Source organism: Megalobrama amblycephala, linkage group LG1, assembly GCF_018812025.1.
Source record: "Megalobrama amblycephala isolate DHTTF-2021 linkage group LG1, ASM1881202v1, whole genome shotgun sequence".
In the NCBI taxonomy this organism is placed as follows: Eukaryota; Metazoa; Chordata; class Actinopteri; order Cypriniformes; family Xenocyprididae; genus Megalobrama; species Megalobrama amblycephala.
Genome location: NC_063044.1, coordinates 19,910,901 through 19,932,439, shown reverse-complemented (window position 1 = coordinate 19,932,439; position 21,539 = coordinate 19,910,901). Strand labels below are relative to the sequence as shown.

Below are 21,539 nucleotides of genomic sequence, written 5' to 3'. Positions count from 1 at the left end.
GTCAATTGAATCAAACACTTTGAGAAATGATTCAGTGAATCACGACTCGTGCTGTTCGAACAGTGAACATGAACGAGAACAACAAACATTAACAAACTAATTATGTTTTCATCAAAGTGTAATCATTTAAATATAATCTATAATTCATTAAATACCATATGAGGATCATAAATGTCTGAAATATGAAGTTTATTAATTTGTAGTGTTAGTTTTGAGTGGGTTTTTTTTAGTCTAACAGGTCATTGAAGACTTTTAACTCTGTTAATTATTCTGTACTTACAGATGGAGTTTATTAAAGAGGAAACTGAAGACATGAAGATTGAGTTTAATAAAGATGAGCCTGAAGACATGAAGATTGAAGAAACATTCAGTGTGAAACATGAAGAAACTGAGGAACAAACAGGTTGATTTTATTCTCACAGCTGAACTCAGTCATTTGATCATTATTAAAATGTCCAGCTCTACATAAATAGAGAATATACTGAAGTATAATCTTACAGAAAATATTAAAGAATCCATTCATTACAGTATAATATCATTCAGGTATAAATTCCTTGATCATGAAATCGTTTAATTAAGGTTTGCACATGCTGAATGAATCAAATGATTAATGAACAGCAGCACAAACTCTGTGAAATCAGCAGCCCTTCTGGACTTCGGTAAAGTTGGTTTTATATTCGCACATTCGGACATCCGTATTCAATAGCCTTGTTAATCACACTACATTGGACGTTCAGTGGACATTCACAAGTAAATATGCCATTAAAACAATACTTGCCTATTTTGATCGACTGTGAAAAATGTTGTAAGTTGACAATTGTTGGTTGTCAATATCATGTCACTGCTTAAAATTCGCAAACATTAATTTATTGCACATCAGTGTTTCCATTAAATGTGACCCCAAACCACAAAACCATGTCAAAATGTATGCATTATGCAATATTAAGTAAAGATCATGTTCTATTAAGATATTTTGTCCATTATTTTAGTCCATTATATTGAAACAAATCAGTCTAGACTTTGAGCATGTCAACTTTCTACAGAAGCTGAAACATCAAGATATGACATGAAATATTTTTAAAAACATACGAATAACGAATAATAATAACTCCAAAATTTTAAAATATACAATCTACTCCATTTTACTGCAAACTTCACTTGATCTTGTGTTTCTGGTGTCCCACATTCACATGTGTATGAAAGGAAGTCAGTGGAAGGAGAAGTCTGCTGTGAACAGCCCTTAATAATTACACAGTTTTAGGAAAATTAATTAAATATCAACTTAAAAATTGATGTTAAAATATGGCTGTTAATATCATTTTGTCATTGATCAAATATATTACTCAAAATATTTCAGAGCAATGTTTTCTTTATTTTCTTAATATTATTTATAAATTATTAAGAATTATTTAAGGGAAGGTGGCAGAGCAGCGATTTGGGAAATTCTGTAGCCAGAAGACCTCCATTCAGTGCTGAATGTCTTAATTCAGTAAATCTTGATGTAAAAACATTTGAAATTGGAGATTAAACGAGCAGCTAAAGTAAAATTGAGACTAAAGTCTAAAATTAAGTGAACTTCACAGGAGCGCTGAAAAGACGTACACACATTATACCTTCACCAGACCACTGGATTCTGTTGTTGGAACGACAGCTGGTCCTTTACGATTGGAAGATTAATGTTAAAGTTTCAGGGACATATGCAACTAATTTATGCAAATGCATCAAAATGATCGTAATGTTTTGTAGCAGTTATCTATCACAACAAGTCTCAATTTTATCACCTTTAACTTCATATTTCTCTCTTTAAATTATTTTGATTTACTGAAAATTAAATGACTTTTTTTCTCTTTCATTTCAGAGCTGATGGAAGTGAAGGAGGAGAGTGAAGAACTGAGTGAAGTGGAGGAGAATCATGACAATCCTGGAGAAAAACCTTTGAGTCGCTCAAAGACTAAAAAGACATTTTTAAAGAAAATAAGAGCCAAGAAATCTACAACCTGCACTCAGTGTGGAAAGAGTTTCTCAACCAAACAACATCTTAAGATTCACATGAGAGTTCATACAGGAGAGAAGCCGTTCACATGTGATCAGTGTGGGAAGAGTTTCACACGAAAAGGAGATTTTAAGGAACACATGAGGATCCACACTGGAGAGAAGCCGTTCACCTGTGATCAGTGTGGGAAGAGTTTCACACGTAAAGGACATCTTAAGGATCACAAGAGAGTTCACACTGGAGAGAAGCCACACACATGTGATCAATGTGGGAAGAGTTTCACACGAAAAGGAGGTCTTAAGAGGCATATGAAAGTTCACACTGGAGAGAGACCGTTCACGTGCCATCAATGTGACAAAACATTTCTAAGGTCATCAGACCTGAAGAGACACCTGAGAGTTCATACAAAGGAGAAAACACATTCATGTTCTGTGTGTGGAAAGAGTTTTTCACAGCTGTGTAGTTTACAAAAACATGAGAAAATCCATACTGGTGTGAGAGAGCATGTGTGCTTTGAGTGTGAGAAGACTTTTACTACAGTAAACCATTTAAAACAGCACCAGAGAATTCACACTGGAGAAAAACCTTACAAGTGTTCATACTGTGACAAGAGATTTAGTCAGTTATCAAATCTGAAAACACATGAGAGGATCCACTCTGGAGAAAAACCTTACAAGTGTTCATACTGTGACAACAGATTCAGTCGGTCAGAACATCTGAAAACACATGAGAGGATCCATACTGGAGAAAAACCTTACAAGTGTTCACAATGTGACAAGAGATTCAGTCAGTCATTATATCTGAAAACTCACGAGAGGATCCACACTGGAGAAAAACCTTACAAGTGTTCATACTGTGACAAGAGATTCAGTCAGTTAGCACATCTGAAAACACATGAGAGGATCCACAGCACAGAGAAGCCACACACGTGTGATCAGTGTGGAAAGAGTTTCTCTTTTAAAAGTCACTTGAAGATACACATGAAGATCCACGCAGTGAAGAAACCACAGCACCACAGTCTGAAATGAAGTAGTTCATTTTTATGTGCTGAACAAAAAAATCTTCTGTGTAAGTTAGCCACAGCCAAATCTCTCCTCTCCAGCTATAGTTGGCGCCATGGGTGACAAGTTTTATTTATTTATTTATTTATTTATTTTTTGCAGTTACAAAACGTCTTTTTGTACCTACATCAGCAAATTATTCACAAAAATTTTAAGCAAAGTTTAACCCTTTAACGACCCAGTGGTCCGCTGATGTTAAACAAGCTGTTTTTTTAAAAGAGGAGTATGCCATCTAACAAATCATTTATTATGCTCGCAGTGCGTCGGTTAAATGAATTGGGATATTAATTTAATAATAAAAGTGGCATAATAATAATAATAATAATAATTAACAGCCCTGTGCGCCCATCTGCTATACGCCACTGTGAAGGGATAAAAGGTGTTCAGGCATGGCATCAAAGCGATAACCTGTTTAATCCAAATCCACATGCGTGGACTGTTCAATATTCAGTACTGCAATGTCTGAGTCTCTCCAGTCACATGATGTTTCTCATGTGTTTTCAGTCGGCGCAACAAAGAAACGTTTACTAGACTGTGGACTAGCTTTGCTCTCTGAACAGTGGCAGCCTGCAGCTGAATTTTTGTGATCACTGCAGCTGAATTTTTGTGATCACTGAAGCCCGGGTATACTTCGGTCGTCCGCATTTGTGAATTTGACGTATGTAATTTTCATCATGCGGCTGGCGTGAGCAGTCTACATGAGGCTGGCTGAAGGGAAGGAAAATATGTGGTAGAAAAAAGTGTACAAGCAATAGGGATAACCGCACCCTGGAGAGGATTGTGAAACAAAACCCATTCAAAAATGTGGGGGAGATTCACAAAGAGTGGACTGCAGCTGGAGTCAGTGCTTCAAGAACCACTACGCACAGACGTATGCAAGACATGGGTTTCAGCTGTCACATTCCTTGTGTCAAGCCACTCTTGAACAACAGACAGCGTCAGAAGCGTCTCACCTGGGCTAAAGACAAAAAGGACTGGACTGCCGCTGAGTGGTCCAAAGTTATGTTCGCTGATGAAAGTAAATTTTGCATTTCCTTTGGAAATCAGGGTCCCAGAGTCTGGAGGAAGAGAGGAGAGGCACACAATCCACGTTGCTTGAGGTCCAGTGTAAAGTTTCCACAGTCACTGATGGTTTGGGGTGCCATGTCATCTGCTGGTGTTGGTCCACTGTGTTTTCTGAGGTCCAAGGTCAACGCAGCCGTATACCAGGAAGTTTTAGAGCACTTCATGCTTCCTGCTGCTGACCAACTTTATGGAGATGCAGATTTCATTTTCCAGCAGGACTTGGCACCTGCACACAGTGCCAAAGCTACCAGTACCTGGTTTAAGGACCATGGTATCCCTGTTCTTAATTGGCCAGCAAACTCGCCTGTGTTACGTATCCCATGTCTCCCGGACTCCAAATCCCATGATCCTCTTGTCTCCTCACCTGCACTCACTTCCCTCGTCAGCTCCTCAGCTTCACGGATCACCTGCACCTGGACTCTATTGATAGCACTCCCTTTATATTGCACTCACTCCCTTCACTCCTTGTCCGTCTTAAATGTTACTCTAAATGTTATGTTTACGTTGTATGTTTGGTTCTCCTTGCCTTTTGGATTAAAGCATTGTGTATTGTGGAAGTCCGTACCTGCCTCATCTCTTCAAACCAGTACAACTGTAACAGAAAGACGGACCAAAACCGACTGGACTTCCACAAATTCAACATGAGTTTGTTCCTTGTTCCCGTGGCTCCTGCTCCCCCACAGCCTCTCACATCTGTATCAGTGGCTAATCGGCTCATCGGGCTCTTCCAGATGTCCAAGAGGTTCAGAATGTTGAGTGTTCCTCTTGTCCAGTCCTTCCAAAAACACGGTCAGCCCGACCAGTCTGCCAAGCTCCGTCTTCCTCCGCATATCCCTCCAGTGAATGTTTCCCCTGTGTCCTGCCGGGCCCACAAATCTCCGCTGGGTCCGGTAAACCTAAGAGGAGGAAGAGGAAGAAGGGCGAGCGCTCTCTAGTCTCCTGCGAGCCAGTCTCTCCAGAGCCCGCTCCAGTCTCTCCAGAGCCCGCTCCAGTCTCTCCAGAGCCCGCTCCAGCCCTTTCCGAGCCTGCCGCTCCAACTCTGTGCAAGCCGCCAGATGATGCGGCCTGGCTAATAGACTTCTGGACCGAGCCAGTTTCTCCAGTCTCCGCCGCCGAGCAAGCAGCGCCAGCCTCCGCCGCCGAGCCCTCAGCTCCAGCCACCGCCGAGCCAGCTGCTCCAATTATGAACTTTAAGACTGTTTTCCCTCCCTGCCTCCCTCTCCCACCTCCTTCCACTAATGTCCACACTGCACCTCCACCTCAAGCCACCTCACCCAGGACTCCACCTCGGCCCGTTGGTCCAGATGGTCCCCCTTGACTCCAACCTCCCTCATCTCCACCGTGGCCCATCAGTCCACCAGTTCCGCCAGGCTCCATCCTCCCCCCGGTTCCGCATCAGTCATTCGTCGGCCTTCCCTCACATCAGGACTGCACTCCTCGGTGTTCACCTTGTCCCTTCGTCCCTCACGCTCCGTTGGCTTCCTCACTCCCTCCTGCGTCCCTTTGGTCAGCTGTCGCTCTGGCTCCTCTGCGGCCTTCTGGAGCCCCGCCTGCGCCTCGGTCGGCCGAGCCTGCGGCATCGCCCTGTCCCGCCGGATCCTCACCGCCACCTGGGCTCGTCGGCAATTCGGCTACGGCACCTGACCCTCCACGGCAGCTCGCTGCACCTGACCCTCCACGGCAGCCCGCTGCACCTGACCCTCCACGGCAGCCCGCTGCACCTGACCCGCCGTGGCCGCCTGCTGCACCTGACCCGCCATGGCCGCCTTCGGCTCCTGACCCGCCATGGCTGCCCACGGCTCCTGACCCGCCATGGCTGCCCACGGCTCCTGACCCGCCATGGCTTTTGAGCCTGCCCTGGAGACCTCCACTCCAGTCTACTCCTCCCCCTGCACCGGCATGAGGTCTCCAGGGCGCCCGCCCCCCTCCCGGTTGTTACATCTACGGTGCGAGGACGCGCCTACCGGGAGTGGGAGGTACTGTTACGTATCCCATGTCTCCCGGACTCCAAATCCCATGATCCTCTTGTCTCCTCACCTGCACTCACTTCCCTCGTCAGCTCCTCAGCTTCACGGATCACCTGCACCTGGACTCTATTGATAGCACTCCCTTTATATTGCACTCACTCCCTTCACTCCTTGTCCGTCTTAAATGTTACTCTAAATGTTATGTTTACGTTGTATGTTTGGTTCTCCTTGCCTTTTGGATTAAAGCATTGTGTATTGTGGAAGTCCGTACCTGCCTCATCTCTTCAAACCAGTACAACTGTAACAGCCTGACCTTAACCCCATAGAAAATCTATGGGGTATTGTGAAGAGGAAGATGCGATATGCCAGACCCAACAATGCAGAAGAGCTGAAGGCCACTATCAGAGCAACCTGGGCTCTCATAACACCTGAGCAGTGCCACAGACTGATTGACTCCATGCCACGCCGCATTGCTGCAGTAATTCAGGCAAAAGGAGCCCCTACTAAGTATTGAGTGCTGTACATGCTCATACTTTTCAGTTGGCCAAGATTTCTAAAAATCCTTTCTTTGTATTGGTCTTAAGTAATATTCTAATTTTCTGAGCTACTGAATTTGGGATTTTCCTTAGTTGTCAGTTATAATCATCAAAATTAAAAGAAATAAACATTTGAAATATATCAGTCTGTGTGTAATGAATGAATATAATATACAAGTTTCACTTTTTGAATGGAATTAGTGAAATAAATCAACTTTTTGATGATATTCTAATTATATGACCAGCACCTGTAAGTGGTATCTAAATACATACAGAATGCCACCTTAAAATAAAAGACATCAAGAAAAAAGTGACATACTGTTGAGATAACATTCACTTTCTTCGCTTTCAAGACCAGAGTACCTTCCTGCTACTAAAGACAAATGCACATGGTTTTGAATGGTATGGCTAGATGACAAGTAGCACTGATCATGAGGACACAATCCGAAGTGTAGAGTTCAGCAAAAGTGTAGAGTTCAGGGCAAAGCAATGCATTTTTTGTAAGAAAAATATCCACATTTATAACTTTAAACTACAATCCCTGGCTTCCAGTAACGGCTAAACACAAGTTCGAGTTTCGGTCGAAAAGTGGCAGTAGTTTATTTGCCCTGGAATTTTTACTGAGGTTGTGTGAGATGAACAACAATGCTATTTTTGCCTTGCCTCTAAACAACAACATATCTCTGACTATCGACACACAAAACTATCATCTATCGGCACAAATTAAAGACTAATTAAAGGATTAGTTCACTTTCAAAAATTTCCTGATAATTTACTCACCCCCATGTCATCCAAGATGTTCATGTCTTTCTCTCTTTAGTCCAAAACAAATTAAGGTTTTTGATAAAAACACTCCAGGAATTTTTCTCCATATAGTGGACTTCAATGACCTCCAAACAGTTGAAGGACAAAATTAAGCCCCGGGTATACTTCGGCCGTCCGCGTTAGTGCACCGTCCGCATGATGTAATTTTTGTCATGCGGAAGGCTCGCGGCCGGCTGCACACCCCGTCTGCGTGCAGCCCAAGTAGTACAGATTAGTCCACTAGGTGGCAATACGCACAGAATTGAGCACGGTTTTCAGCCGTCAAAACAACATGCGTGAAAAAAAGAGAAAAACACGACAATAGACGGCAAACTCGACAAGCATTTGTGTGAAGAGATTAGAAAGTACCCACATTTGTACAATTCATGTTTGAAAGAGTACAAAGACGTGTTTAGGGTGGCAAATTCATGGAGGGAGATCTGTAAAAATATCGCAAAGGATAGGGACTTTTTATTGTTACATTGTTTCAGATGGAGTGCTCCAGTGAACCTGGATCTTTGTCATCAATCAACCTGGAATGCATCAACCCAGACCCCGTTGACCCTGTTGAACCAGTTGCCCTTCTGTCCTCACCATCATCTTCCTCATCAGACTCTTCACTATGCATGTCTTCATCGGAATGCACATCTGTGCCGTCGCCTCTTTGCTCGAAGAAGAGGAAAACAGAGCAGTTAACTCCAGTCCAAGAAGCCATAATGGCGAGATTGCAGAAGTAAGACGAGGACAAGGAACTTTAGGACAAATATATGTGCTTTGGCAAGATGGTGGGGAAGAAGCTGAGCAAACTGTCCATGAGAAGAAAGGCCCACGCGTATTTGGAAATTTCGCAAGTCTTGTTCAAGTGGCAGATGGAGGGCTGTGACTCTTGATAAAAATAGACTACCTGTTTGTTTGTTTGTTTGTTTGTTTGTTTTTTACTTGTGTACTAACGTTTCTACTTTGCACAACATGCACATAACACACGTTAAGCAAAGACTGTATGTTTACATAGTTTTATGTAACCAATTTGCTTAAAGGTACAATCTGTAAGATATTCACAGTAAAATATCCAAAAACCACTAGGCTAGTGTTATATATTTTGTCTAGCTGATTACTAACAATATCTCTAATGTTTTCAACTCCTTGTAAATCATGAGAAAATTCCCATTCTAAACAGTGACACGGGGCAGTGCAGTCGCCTGTCAATGACTTCAGTTACGCTTTGTTACCGCCTTTACTGACGTAGAAACCACATGACAACAGTGTCGTGGACAAATGCGGAAGTAGTGTCTAGCGTCCAGCAAACCACTAGCTTGCTTCAAGCAGTTCCTTATTTACTTCTTGCACGTTTTATGGTGGATTGTGTTACTTATTTATGGAACATAATTACTGTTTACCATCTGCCACTGGTTCTTTCGACAAGGACAGCTCCCGTAAACCTCCAGGTTACAGGTCAATACTCATGACCGGAAAAGCGGAAGCGGCGCCGGTGTCATAATAAAAGTCCCGCTGCTCGTGGGGCGTGTGTTGATCAATCGCTCCAGCGGCCTCGTTCAGCTCCCGCAACACTCGGTCCTGCTCTGCTTCATACTACAGTAACGTTAATAATCGCATCCATGAACATGAGTTCTTCCCGAGTCCAATCCCTATTCTTTTGTACCGTCCGTTGAGATGGAGACCACATGTCCCAAGTTTCCGCTCTAAAACTTGGTGTCATCAAACTACGCCTTTGTTTTGAATAGGCTTCTAGCAACCTCTAGCGGAAAAAAATATCACAGATTGTACCATTAAAATAACATTAACTCCAGGTCAAACATGGCATGGCATTGAGAAACTCAAACAATAACCAACAAACTCTGACTAAAACCGGGACCTATTTATACAGAGAAAGACTAATGAGGTAACAAGGGGGAGGGGAAAATCATCAAGGCAACTAACAAGGGTGGCCATAGTAACCAACAAGGGAGTGAGGGCAAGCACAAGGTGAAGATGGACATGACAAGACAAGAATACACTTCAACACAAGAGTCCCGGACTCAGACACACACGTACTGAGTTCCTTACAAAAGATTACCACGACAAATTATTTTTTGTTTGGATTGACTTGCACAGATAAATTCTTTCTGAATTGAATTTTTCGAACTAAAACTTTTTTGATCTGATTTATTGAACTGTTTTCTTCTGAACTGTTATTTTTGCTTTGTGTTCAATTCCAAGGATTTATTTTTTTGGAATGTGATTGAGTGAACTGCTCAAGTTAACAACTGTGAACTTTGTAAATGTTTATTTGAAAATTGATATTAATGTAGTGTTCTAGGAAAATCATATAGCCTAGAGGGTGCACCCAACAGAATAATTTAACGAACAAACAAAGAGTCAGGTGAAATTGTTCACTTGCTGTCAATTGAATTTAATTGAAAAATCTGTGTTGCTATTGAACAAAATTGTGACAAATTGTTGATTTAACATTTTTATTTATTTTTTCCCTTTCAAAAGGGAAAAATCGGCAATTTCTTTAATAGTTAATTTGAATACAAAGATTTGCTTTATTCTTTAACCAGTGTTGTCTTTATTACATCTCCATAGTCGAACCTACTGGCCTATGGTGATATTATGGTTTGACAGTAAAGACAATGAAATAAGCAATACATATATAATAAATACATACTAAAACAACAGTGTTAACACACTCTAAAAAATAGTTTTGTTTTTTTAACAGAAAGAACGTCCAATAACAAGTTATACCCAGATCAATGACCAGGTACCCATCCTGGTCAAGTTTTTTTCTGGAGATGATTTCAGGCTCTCCAGAAACAGCATCAACATGCTGGTCCAGATGCTGCCCCATCAGAAAGCCCATGGATGGAGCCATGAAATCAAAGTGCTAGTTACAGTGTATTGGCTTGACTGTGGAGCGTCCTACAGGGTCATTTCAGACACCTTCAGCATGCCACTTGTGACGGTTTGAAGGACTGTTCACAACATTATGGAGGAGATGATGACCATCCTCCACAAACTTATTCATTTCCCTAAACCAGAGGAGATGGAGGAGGTGGGGGCTGGCTTTGCTCACCTTGCTGGTCATGAGGCATTCCGGCATGCAGCTGGTGCCATCGATGGGCGCCACATCAGAATTCTTCCTCCTGCAGAGCCACAAATTTTTTTTTACATTAATCGGAAACTGTTTCCTTCCATAATACTGCAGGGCACCTGTGATGCCAAGGGAGCATTTATAGATGTGTACACTGGCAATCCAGGCTCTGCTCATGATGCCCTTGTCCTGCGTAGATCACCGATGTACCAGCAGGCTCTGTATCCACCAGCTGGATACTTCCTGTTAGGAGATGGTGGATACCCATGCCTGCAGCATCCTGTTGCAATCATGACACCATACCGCCAGCCTGTCGAAGGTAAGAACACACACACAGATGACAGAAAATGGTTACTTTCATGACTTTGAAATATACCACACATTTTTCTACATGACTTTTGAAAAACAGGTCAAGTTGAAGCATCATTCAAGGGCAAGGAACATCATCGAGTGTGCCATTTTCTTAAGGGCCCTGGAGATAAGGCCTCTGTTCGGCCCAAAGGTGATTGGTGCCTGCTGCATCCTCCATAACATTTGTGTGACAGCAGGTGATATGATGGAAGAGGAAGGGGAAAGCCATGGAGAAGACGACAACGAGGAGGACACGGATAATGCAGCAGTGGATGAGAGGGACCTGTCTGGGAACCGTCTCCGTGAACAACTTGCTGCTCAGCTTTCTGCTCCTGAACAGCTGCCTGTGTGTCTGGGTGAACATGACTACACTAGACAGTAAACCTCTCCAGATGTGTGTGAACATAAACAATTGTAATATAGTTAAAATATTACACCGTATATTGTATTGAAAAATAGATATGAATAGATGTGTACATTATTAATGTGTTACTTTCATTATAAGTCATTATTAATTGGTTAATTTTTTGATGTAGGTATGTTTTTCTGGATCATTTATTTATTAATTGTAATTAAATAATTTTCATAACTGCAAGACACTGGGTTGTATGTTTTCTATTTAATTCTTAAGTTATTGTAATTTAAACAGAGTTATTACAGCACTTTTCTGATTCTTAATGTCTGTGCATTAGCTGCAGAGCTTTTGTGGTGGAGCAGGTCCTGCAAGGAAAGGTGACGGCGGCATTTGTGAACAAAAAAAAAAAGGAAAACCTGTCCTGAAACAAAAATATAAAGTAAGATCATTTTGTTACTTCTTATACAGAAATGTCATAAGCCGTGGATGAATCTACCGCTGGTAGAGATGTGGGACAACTTTGTCTCTATGTGAGATTTTCTGATGGGCTGTGCTTTCGGGAGGAACTGCTGGGATTAATTCCATTGGCGGGGCATGCAAGTGGTGCGATACTTTTTAAACTCTTAATTTCATTTCCATATCAGTACAAATGATTTCCATCGCTTTTCCCAACACAACAACAACACAACAATCTGCAGAAACTATTTTTGATTTTAATGTGAAGTTGTTGTTTTTTCAATTGAAAATAGTGGCTTAGACCACAGTTTCTGCAGAGCTACTGGGTAAATAGCAATGCATTTTATGATCATGTAAAGAGGCAAATTTAATTTTGCAATTACTGATTACCTATTAAGGAACTATCTTTGTCCTAAATTGACCTACTTACTGATTAGTTCATCTTTTTTCCATATGACCAAATAGTGGTAGCCAGCGGCGTTACTAGGTTTTAAAAACATCAGCAGCTGGTTATTATTGGGGGCTGGATGATAAGATAACATGATTTCCAAGAGCATTTTTTTTCTTTTCTTTTTTCTTCAAAATTTTAATTGGTAAACAAAGTAGCCTAACACAAGTAACAAAGGGCCGGTTTCCCGTACGGGGATTAAGCCTAGTCGTAGACTAAATGTCATTTTAAACCTGGATTTATTGAAGTAGCTTTCTCACACATGGATTACAATAGTCTCAGACTTGCACTAGTCTAGACTTAAACAATCGGATTTCTAGAAGGATTAGACCTAATTCAGATCTAAATGAAGTCTTAAATTAAACCTGGTCAGAAGCAGGTTTAACCTCAGATTAAAAACTTCTTGCCTCAAGGCTCACGTCCACAGTAGCAGAAAATGGATTACCTCGACTATTTCAACGACAATCAGAGACCACCACCAAGACCAGAAAGAAGGTTGCTGAAAGACAGGAGCAACCCACTAAATGATTTTGATGATTTACATTTTCTTGACTGTTTCCGTATGTCAAAGGAAAATGCAACAGAAATAATTGGTTTGCTGCAGCCCAAGCTTTCAGGTGACTTAGTCAGGGGCACCCCTATTTCTCCTTCCTTACAAATATTAATTACCTTAAGGTTTTTGGCATGTGGAACCTTCCCTCGTGAAACTGGGGATTTGTGTGGTGTAGGTGAATCAACAGTGTGCAAAATAGTACACAAAGTCTGCAGTGCTAAATGTGAACTGAAAAAGGATTTCATCAAATTCCCAAATGCTGCTGAACAGGCCACCTACAAGGTAGATTTCTATGAATATGGGAACTTCCCTGGAGTCATTGGTTGTATCGATGCCTGCCACATTCCCATCAAGTGTCCCTCTACAGCAGATGCTGAGGAATTCAGAAATCGTAAAAACTGGTTTTCTTTAAATGTACAAGGAGTGTGCACTCTCCCACTATGCAGTTCTCCAATATTGTTGCACGTTGGAAAGGTTCAACTCATGACTCAAGGATTTTCCACAACTCCTCTATGTACGGTCAGTTTGAAACAAGACAACACTCTGGAATTCTACTTGGTGACAGTGAGTATGCACAGACAAACTTCTTGTTCACCCCTTATCTCCATCCAGTCAGACCAGAGCAACAGCGCTATAACCAAGCTCACATGCTCACCAGAGGGCTAATAGAGCGCATGTTTAGTGTATGGAAGAATCGTTTCCAGTGTCTCCGAAATACACTGAGGTTTGAACCTAGGAGGTGCTGCATTGTTATTATTGCAACAGCAGTGCTTCATAATTTTCTTAAACAGTGTGGCTGCCCAGACCCTGATATTGAAGATGATGATGATCATTTGAACATCTTGACTGTTCCCTGCGCCCCCCAAGTCCTGTGTCAAGATCAGGTCATCTTTGTATGGAAAAAAATGTAGCATTACATTCGACTTCAACAATAAAGGTCATTACATAATTTTTGTTACAAGACATGACTTGCATTTAATTATGTTGGATGGGATAGCACATGTTACTGTAAATGAGACGTGTCCTATCAAATGAGTCTTTGAAAGATTCCTCACCTGAACTGTCCAAATGGTCATCATCTGGAATACCTTCCAGGGGTTGCTGACTTTCAATAATCCCAGCCAACAAGTCCCCCAACTCCTCTGTGTCTGGTGGAACTGAGAGTCCCCCACCTGTCTTGAAAAGCTCTTGACGCGTAGCAGCAGTTGTTTTTTTCAGGTTTATTTTTATGTTTTTCCACAGGACCTTTACAAGATAATATATACTCTGAAGTAGGAGTTCTATATAATATTGTTTTCTTTTTACATTTAATTAATGAAAACATTTATAATTGACTGATTTGTAAGAATGGGGCAACAATAAATCTTACCTGAACTTGTTGGAGTGTCCGTTTGGTTACTTTTTCATTTGAGTTGAATTCATTCAACATGGAAATCCATGCCTTCTTCTTCTTGTTTTCTGTACCTGAATCATGCTGTTTGTTTTCAATTACAGGATAGTTTGATACAATTTGTTTAAAAAGGGTCTTCTCAAATTCACTGAAGTTTTTTGAGCGTTTTCTTCGGCCTTTATCCATTTTTTGGTTAAGTGTAGTGACTCCTGTTCCACACACTCCTTAAGACTAATGAATTACAAGTATTCCATACCAGGTTTTTATAGCAACCTCTCCTTAGCCACATGTGCATGCCATTAATCTAATCGGGTTTCCAAAAGATGATCTCACTGGTCCTTGATTACCTTAATCTAAGACTCTGTAGTCTAGAACTAGTTAATCCAAACTTAAGCAACATCTCAGAAAGTCAGTTGTTTAGTGTTGATTAATTTAAGTAGAATTAGCCTAGTCCTGGTTTATTTTAAGCCCTTAACGGGAAACTGGGCCCATGCGATTAAGACCTTAATCTTATTATAAGAAATAATCGCATTATTGGTGCACATGTTAATTTTTTTTTTTTTTTTTTAAATCTTTGAATGGTACAGTACTAAATGATCGTCTGACTAATTCAAATCATCAGAATTCAAAACACTGGAGGCTTACTGTATAAATATGAACATGTAACTGACCATGATGCAGTGCACTGTCATTGTAAAACCCATCATTTGGAAAGGAGTTCTGAACCTCAAAATACTCTTTAGTCTGAATCAAAATGAAATACTACAGTATTTCACAGAGGGTTCAGGAAAATGCAGCTGTGCTTTAAGAACACTTCTTTAGTTAGTCCACAGCTCAGTACCTGACCGCTGGAGCGAGGTCTTTTCCTCCGTTTCTTCTATATTACAAGAGGGTCTGTCATCACCAGAGCGGGAACGGTTAGCTTCACCCTGTTCCAGACAGGGAAAAAAACAAAACAAAACAAAAATATAGCTGCAAGCAGCAATTACGGGGCCAAGCACAAAAGCGGCACAAGAAGCAGGCCAACATGGCTGTGAGCATCAGATCAACAGCAGCAGTGAGCAATTAAAGACCTATTAAGATCATTTTAGGCAAAAGAGTTGAAAAATGATAAAAAATGAGGATTTACTGGTTTATGACTTTTGACCTATAGGTGGCGCTGTGACCAAATTAATGTGGTATTGTCAGAGTGAGGTAATAATGACACTTGCAAAGTTTGGTGTCAATATGTCAAAGCATTGCAGAGATACAGCTTCAAGAGTGGGTTTTGCATCATGCCTCAAATTTGTTGCTCCGGTATACGAAAATTGTTTGTTGTATCGACTTTTTGTCAGCATGGGCTGAAGATGATATGGTTAAATTTTGGAGTAAAATTGGAGAAACGGTCTAGGAGGAGTTCTAAAAAGTAGGTTTTTATAGAAAAATAATATGGCGTACAGGAAGTTTATTTGCCACTATGGCAAATTTGATGAACCTATGATGTTGCAGATAAAACACACAGCATCTCCTTATGTGTGTATGGGGAGGCAAAATTCTCTCAAATGCTAAGTGGTACAACTTGACAAATGTGTCCATGCGGCAGTTTGGTGGAGAAACGTGCATATCCACAACAGCTCAGTCAAAATTAATGATGTTAGGAGATCTTGACATTGAGGTATTTCGAGTTTTTGACAACTACACAGTTTTTGAAGGGCAAGTTGTGACAGCAGAGGTAAATGTGGACTACTTGTGTCCAAAACAACACGTAGTGGAAAATGTGAACAACAGCCATCACAAGACGCCAACAGTCAACATAGTGGCAAGGGCAAGTTGACTGATTGCAGGACAACAGAACAGGTTGTTGAAGAGAGTGAGGAAAAAGAGCCGGAAGCATCAGCACGTCCAAAGTATGGCAAATGTGACAAAAAGTTGAAGCATTCTGGGAACTCAGGAAAGAAAAAGTTACTAATTATGTTTATTTATAGAGTTGTAAATATTACAACTTAGTTGGTTTTTAAATTTTTAAAATTGTGTTAAAAAAGTTAAAATAGTCATTTAGTGAAAAAGTGTTAAACACAAGTACTGTTATTATTTTTTAGTTAAATATGTTTGTTAGAGATTAAAGGTAAAAGTAGGTGTGGTGTTGTGTTCTGAGAATTAGGATAAAAGTTTAAAATGTAGCAATATTGTTTATGTCCAGTGTGAAGTTATTTTAAAGTTTTATAATTAGTCATTGCAGTTTAAAATTGATAGCAGTTAATTGTGAAGTTGTTTTTGTAATTTTAATGTTAAATGTTTAAATAGATGTTAAAGGTCCCGTTTTTCGTGTTTTTTTGAAGCTTTGATTGTGTTTATAGTGTGCAATATAACGTGTTCTAGGGATGGGACGAAATATCGTTTGACAAAATATCGCGATACAAAATGTGACGAAACGCATCGAGGTCGAAAAAAATGGATCGCGAAATAAAGATACAGTAGATGGCACTGCTGCATGATTTGCGTAATATATAAATAATTTAGTGTATTATATTTGTGTGTATGTATATGGGGCAGACATACAGTCTATGGTGGCAGGGTAAAAAAACTAAATGAAAAAAAAAAAATTATATCCGGGGAACGGTGCGGTACGTCGTAACGTCAAGACAGCGCATGTTGCAATAACAACACTGCAGCGAGCTAACAAATATTATTAGCATTAGCACCAACTGCCTTGCCCCCAAACAGCCGACCATGGAGTCAAATGAGGTCGAAATTGAGGACGCTCCGCCTGGATACAAGTCATATGTCTGGCAGTATTTTGGCTTTCTCATTAAAAAAGACAAAGACGGCAATAGAGTAACTGACAAGACTAAGACTGTGTGTAAGCTATGCCATGCTGTCATTCCGTACACCACATCCAACACATCAAACATGAACCACCACCTTCAACGTCACCATAAAAATGTGAAGACGGCCCCGGAGAAAACGAGCCTACCGAAGGGACAGCTGACCATGAAACAAACGCTGACACCAACTCTACCTCCGTCAAGTCTGCATGCAAAACAGATAACCAGGCTCATTGGCGAATTCATAGCGGACTATATGGCTCCATTTAACATGGTAGAGAACAGAAAATTCATCCAAATGTTCAATGTGCTGGAGCCCAAGTTTAAGATGCCATGTCGAGGACATTTTTCAGAGAAGGTAATCCCGGAAATTTACAATAAAACCAAACAAAGCGTGAAAGAGTATCTAAAAAATGCCGACTGTGTCGCCCTGACCACCGACAGCTGGACCTCGCGTGCAACACAGAGTTATATAACCATCACGGCAGAAGTCATCAACGAGAAATGGGAGAGAAAAAGCTTTGTGTTGCAAACTCGTGAGCTAAGTGAAAGTCATACTGGTGTTAACATAGCTCACGTGTTGAGAAATGTGAGTGAGTGGGAGCTAACGAGGCCACAAACAACCATTGCTTGTGTCACAGACAACGCGAGCAACATGGACATTGCTGTGAGAGAGAGCGGTCTCCACCCTCACATCAAGTGCTTAGCGCATGTTGTGAATCTGGCCAGTAAGCGAGGCTTGGCTGTATCCAGCGTCGCGCGCCTTCTTGGTCGTGTGCGAAGAATAACTACATTCTTTCACAAGAGCACCACGGCCACCGCCGTCCTGACCAACAAGCAAACCCAGTTAGAGCTGCCTCGGCATAAACTTATCACCGATGTCCAAACCAGGTGGAATAGCACATACAACATGCTGGCGCGCTACCTGGAGCAACAAGCAGCTGTCTCAGCTGCACTGAGCTGCCCAGGAATCCGAAGGAATGCGAGAGAAATTGACACTCTGGATAACAGTGATATATCAGATGTCGAGGACATAGTGAAACTGCTTAAGCCACTGAAGACAGCCACAACAGTTGTCTGTGATGAAAAAGAGCCCACTGTTTCACTGATAATCCCACTGAAGTTCATGATCGAGCAAAGCATGTCACCAGACGAAAATGACACACAGACCATCGCCAACATGAAAAGCGGCATTCTACTCGACATCTCGGACCGGTACTCGGGGGACTGTAATGACATGCTGCAGGAGTGCACTGCGCTTGACCCACGATTCCGAAGCCTGTCCCATCTGAATGATGAACAACGCGAGTCCGTCTATGCCCGAATACGTGAAAAAGCTTCAGCACTTCATGAGCAGCGCAACCAGGTAGGCTAACTTTTATTGAAAAAAAAAAATGAGGTGCCCTGTATGTGTAGGCCAGAGCCCGAAAACTTATTTCTCATATTGTTTTTTTTATTAGTCGATGAGAGAGAGAGTCTCTGTGTGCGTGTGTCTGTGAGAGAGGGAGGGAGTGAAGGATTGAAAGACAGAAATGTTTGAGCTAGTTTTATTTTATTTTTTTCAGACCAGTGACATAGATGAAAGAACCACTAGGGCCAGTGCTTCAATATAAGGTGCAGCAGCAGAGCAGGCCAGGGTCATGGTTGAGGCAGTACAGGGAGCAGAGCAGAGCCAGGAAGAGCCAGTGGAGGGAGAAAGGCAGATGCAGGACGTGACACAGCCTCCCCCACCAAAAAAGACAGCGTTAGAAGATCTCCTTGGGAGCTCCTACACTACTGTTGTTGAGACAGTGCAGTCCTGCAGAGGGATTGAAATGGAGATACTCTCCTACAGAAATGGGATTCCTATCCCACTCAACAGTAGTCCACTTGAGTGGTGGAAAGTTAATGCATATGCTTACCCCATACTTGCCCCCCTGGCCAAAGCCTACCTTTGCATTCCTGCTACGTCAGTGCCCAGTGAGCGTGTCTTTTCCACAGCAGGAGACATTGTGTCTGCTCAAAGATCACTGATTACACCAGAACATGTTGATATGTTAGTTTTTTTGAAGAAGAACCAGTCCTGAGATAACTTAACCTAGGATTAGAGCAGCACTAAGGGAGTGTTCTTGTTTGTGTTTGGCCAGTTAGGCCTTGTGTTTCCCTGTGTGCAGCTGAAACAAAAATAAATAAGTTGTTGTTATACAGTAATATTTTCTTCTTTTTTTTTCTTTTTTGATATCGTATCGTGACGTATCGTATCGTGACCCTGGCATATCGAGGTGCATCGTATCGTGAGTTTAAGTGTATCGTCCCAGCCCAAGGATGCAGTGTGTATCCAATGATCCCGGACCCATCCATGTTCGTTTTCCAACGTGGAATAACACAAAATAGATATCATTTTAAAGCTTAGAATCTCATCTTTTTAATGCATCTAACCATTTTGAAAAACTCCTAACGAGTGCTGAGAAGCACCTCTAAACCGAGTTTACCTCCCGTTGGTGCCACCTTGGCCTGCGGAAAAAATGAACAACAATTTTCGAAACTATTCTTTATAATATCACCACGAAATTTGAACCAGATGCAGCTCACATATAGGAGAGCATCACCAAAAAAGATTTTTTTTGCGATCTTATTGTGTTCCTGAGTTATTCCATGTCAAATAAAAAAAGAAAAATTATTTTTAAAAAATTATATATATTTTTTGTCTTTTATCAGCTGTTTCTCGGCAAGAAAATGTCCAAATGTAATGTAATTTATATTTTCTTAAAATTTAAAATGTTTTGTATCAAATGATACCTACCTTTTGACTCTCCTTGCTAGAGTTTTGGAGTTATGAGTCTTTACTTTTGTGTGTGTCGCTCAGAAAAAAAAAAAACTCTAAAAAAGACTTCAGGTCTTAAAGGGTTAATTCAAATAAATACTTTAAAATAATTTGAGCTTCAGCCTGGTTTAATAGCATTTATACATATATAAAAATGTCTTTGGTCAAATTAAGCTGTAAAATAAATAGTTTATCCCTTTAAATTCAATGGATTTTGAAAGATATCAACAAAAAACGGGCAAAAAACTTTAAAAGCGATTTTCTCAGGTTTTCAATTTGAAAAAGAGGGCAGACAACCATAATTCAAATGGGTATATCTTTAAAACCATTCAAGGTATTTCAAGGACTTTGACTAGGATATCATTTTAAAGCTTATTGTCTCATCTTTCCATTGATACCAAAATCTCAATTTTGAAATTTGGGTCACTGTGACTCTTTTTGCTGGATCAGGTCACATATATATATCTTCCAAGGGGTTTTTTCCCTCCTAGGACTTTTTTCCCAGTGTTAGCGCGCTGGGTTTTTTTCCTAGGGGTTTTTTCCACCCCTGGGAGTCAGCCGACATTGGCTTAATGTAGCACCATCTTGTATATGTTACATATTACCACGCTTGCTTGTACAGCTTAATTTTAACCACTTCTCTTTTTTCTGTGCTTCTAATATGTAAAGCTGCTTTGAAACAATTACCAATTGACTTGACTTGTTGTTCTTGTTGTTCTTGTTGTTGTCCGTCAGAGTGGATCTAAACGGATCTATCCATCAGAGCAGATCTGAATGGATCTTCCTCACACGACAGGACTGCTACCTGTTAAGGCACTTCAAACTGATAAACAAAGTTTCAATCTCCCCTTTTGCCAAGACACCTCAAACTGCACCACATAGCCCTAATCCCCCTTCCTGAGATATCTTATCTATGCAACGCAGTTCAAATTTCCCCTTTGGAAATTTCCCCCTTTGGAAAGTGTCCTGACTGTAATCCAGAGATATCTTAACCATGCACTACAGCTCAAATTTCCCCATGGTTCGTCCCTTTATCCAAATTTACCAAATTTTAACCTAATCACAAATGCTTTCTTCCTAATTCTCCCAGCTCTTTCAACCAGACAGCAATATTTAAAATGCATTAAAAGTCAGAATAACAAGATGATACATAAAAGATATAAAATACATTAAAAATGAAATAAAAACAGGAAAAGGAATAAAAAGAATAAAAACATAATACGTATTAAATAAAATGCAAACAGTTTGGACATAGCACAGTGCTCAATCAGCAAATGCATAGGTAAAAAGATGTGTTTTGAGTCTGGATTTGAATGTGGCTACTGTTGGAGCACACCTGATCTCTTCTGGAAGCTGGTTCCAGCTGCAGCTGGCGTAACAGCTAAAAGCAGACTCTCCTTGCTTTGAGTGAACCCTTGGTATTTCTAAATGACTTGATCCTGATGATCTGAGTGATCTGTTAGGTTTATATTCTATGAGCATATCTGCAATGTATTGAGGTCCTAGGCCATTGAGTGATTTATAAACAAGTAACAGTACTTTAAAATCAATTCTAAATGCAACTGGAAGCCAGTGCAAGGACCTGAGGACAGGTCTGATGTGTTCATGTTTTCTGGTTCTGCTCAGAATCCTGGCAGCAGCGTTCTGTACGAGCTGCAGCTGTCTTATGGTCTTTTTGGGAAGGCCAGTGAGGAGTCCATTACAAAAATCCACCCTGTTGGTGATGAAAGCATGAACAAGTTTCTCTAAGTCTTGACTGGAGACAAAGCATCTAATTCTTGCAATATTTTTGAGATGATAATATGCTGATTTAGTTACTGTCTTTACATTGCTACTGAAACTCAGGTCTGACTCCAAAATAA

At 40.9% G+C, this 21,539-nt stretch overlaps 3 protein-coding genes across 3 annotated transcripts; all 3 read left to right on the top strand.

The window, feature by feature from the left end:
* The first annotated feature begins 1,987 nt into the window (after positions 1–1,987).
* Positions 1,988–3,906, top strand: LOC125244724 (zinc finger protein 235-like). The gene has a single exon (XM_048154910.1). It carries the CDS (start codon positions 2,050–2,052, stop codon positions 3,019–3,021), a length of 972 nt encoding a protein of 323 aa, XP_048010867.1. The 5' UTR covers positions 1,988–2,049; the 3' UTR covers positions 3,022–3,906.
* Positions 3,907–9,784: 5,878 nt separating this feature from the next.
* On the top strand, positions 9,785–11,505 carry LOC125245008 (putative nuclease HARBI1). The gene is made up of 2 exons (XM_048155433.1): positions 9,785–10,836; positions 10,927–11,505. The coding sequence occupies exons 1-2, from the start codon at positions 10,413–10,415 to the stop codon at positions 11,046–11,048; spliced, it is 546 nt and encodes a 181-aa protein (XP_048011390.1). The 5' UTR covers positions 9,785–10,412; the 3' UTR covers positions 11,049–11,505.
* Positions 11,506–16,779: 5,274 nt separating this feature from the next.
* Positions 16,780–18,249, top strand: LOC125257084 (E3 SUMO-protein ligase ZBED1-like). The gene has a single exon (XM_048173750.1). The coding sequence runs from the start codon at positions 16,780–16,782 to the stop codon at positions 18,247–18,249; it is 1,470 nt and encodes a 489-aa protein (XP_048029707.1).
* The last annotated feature ends 3,290 nt before the right edge of the window (positions 18,250–21,539 follow it).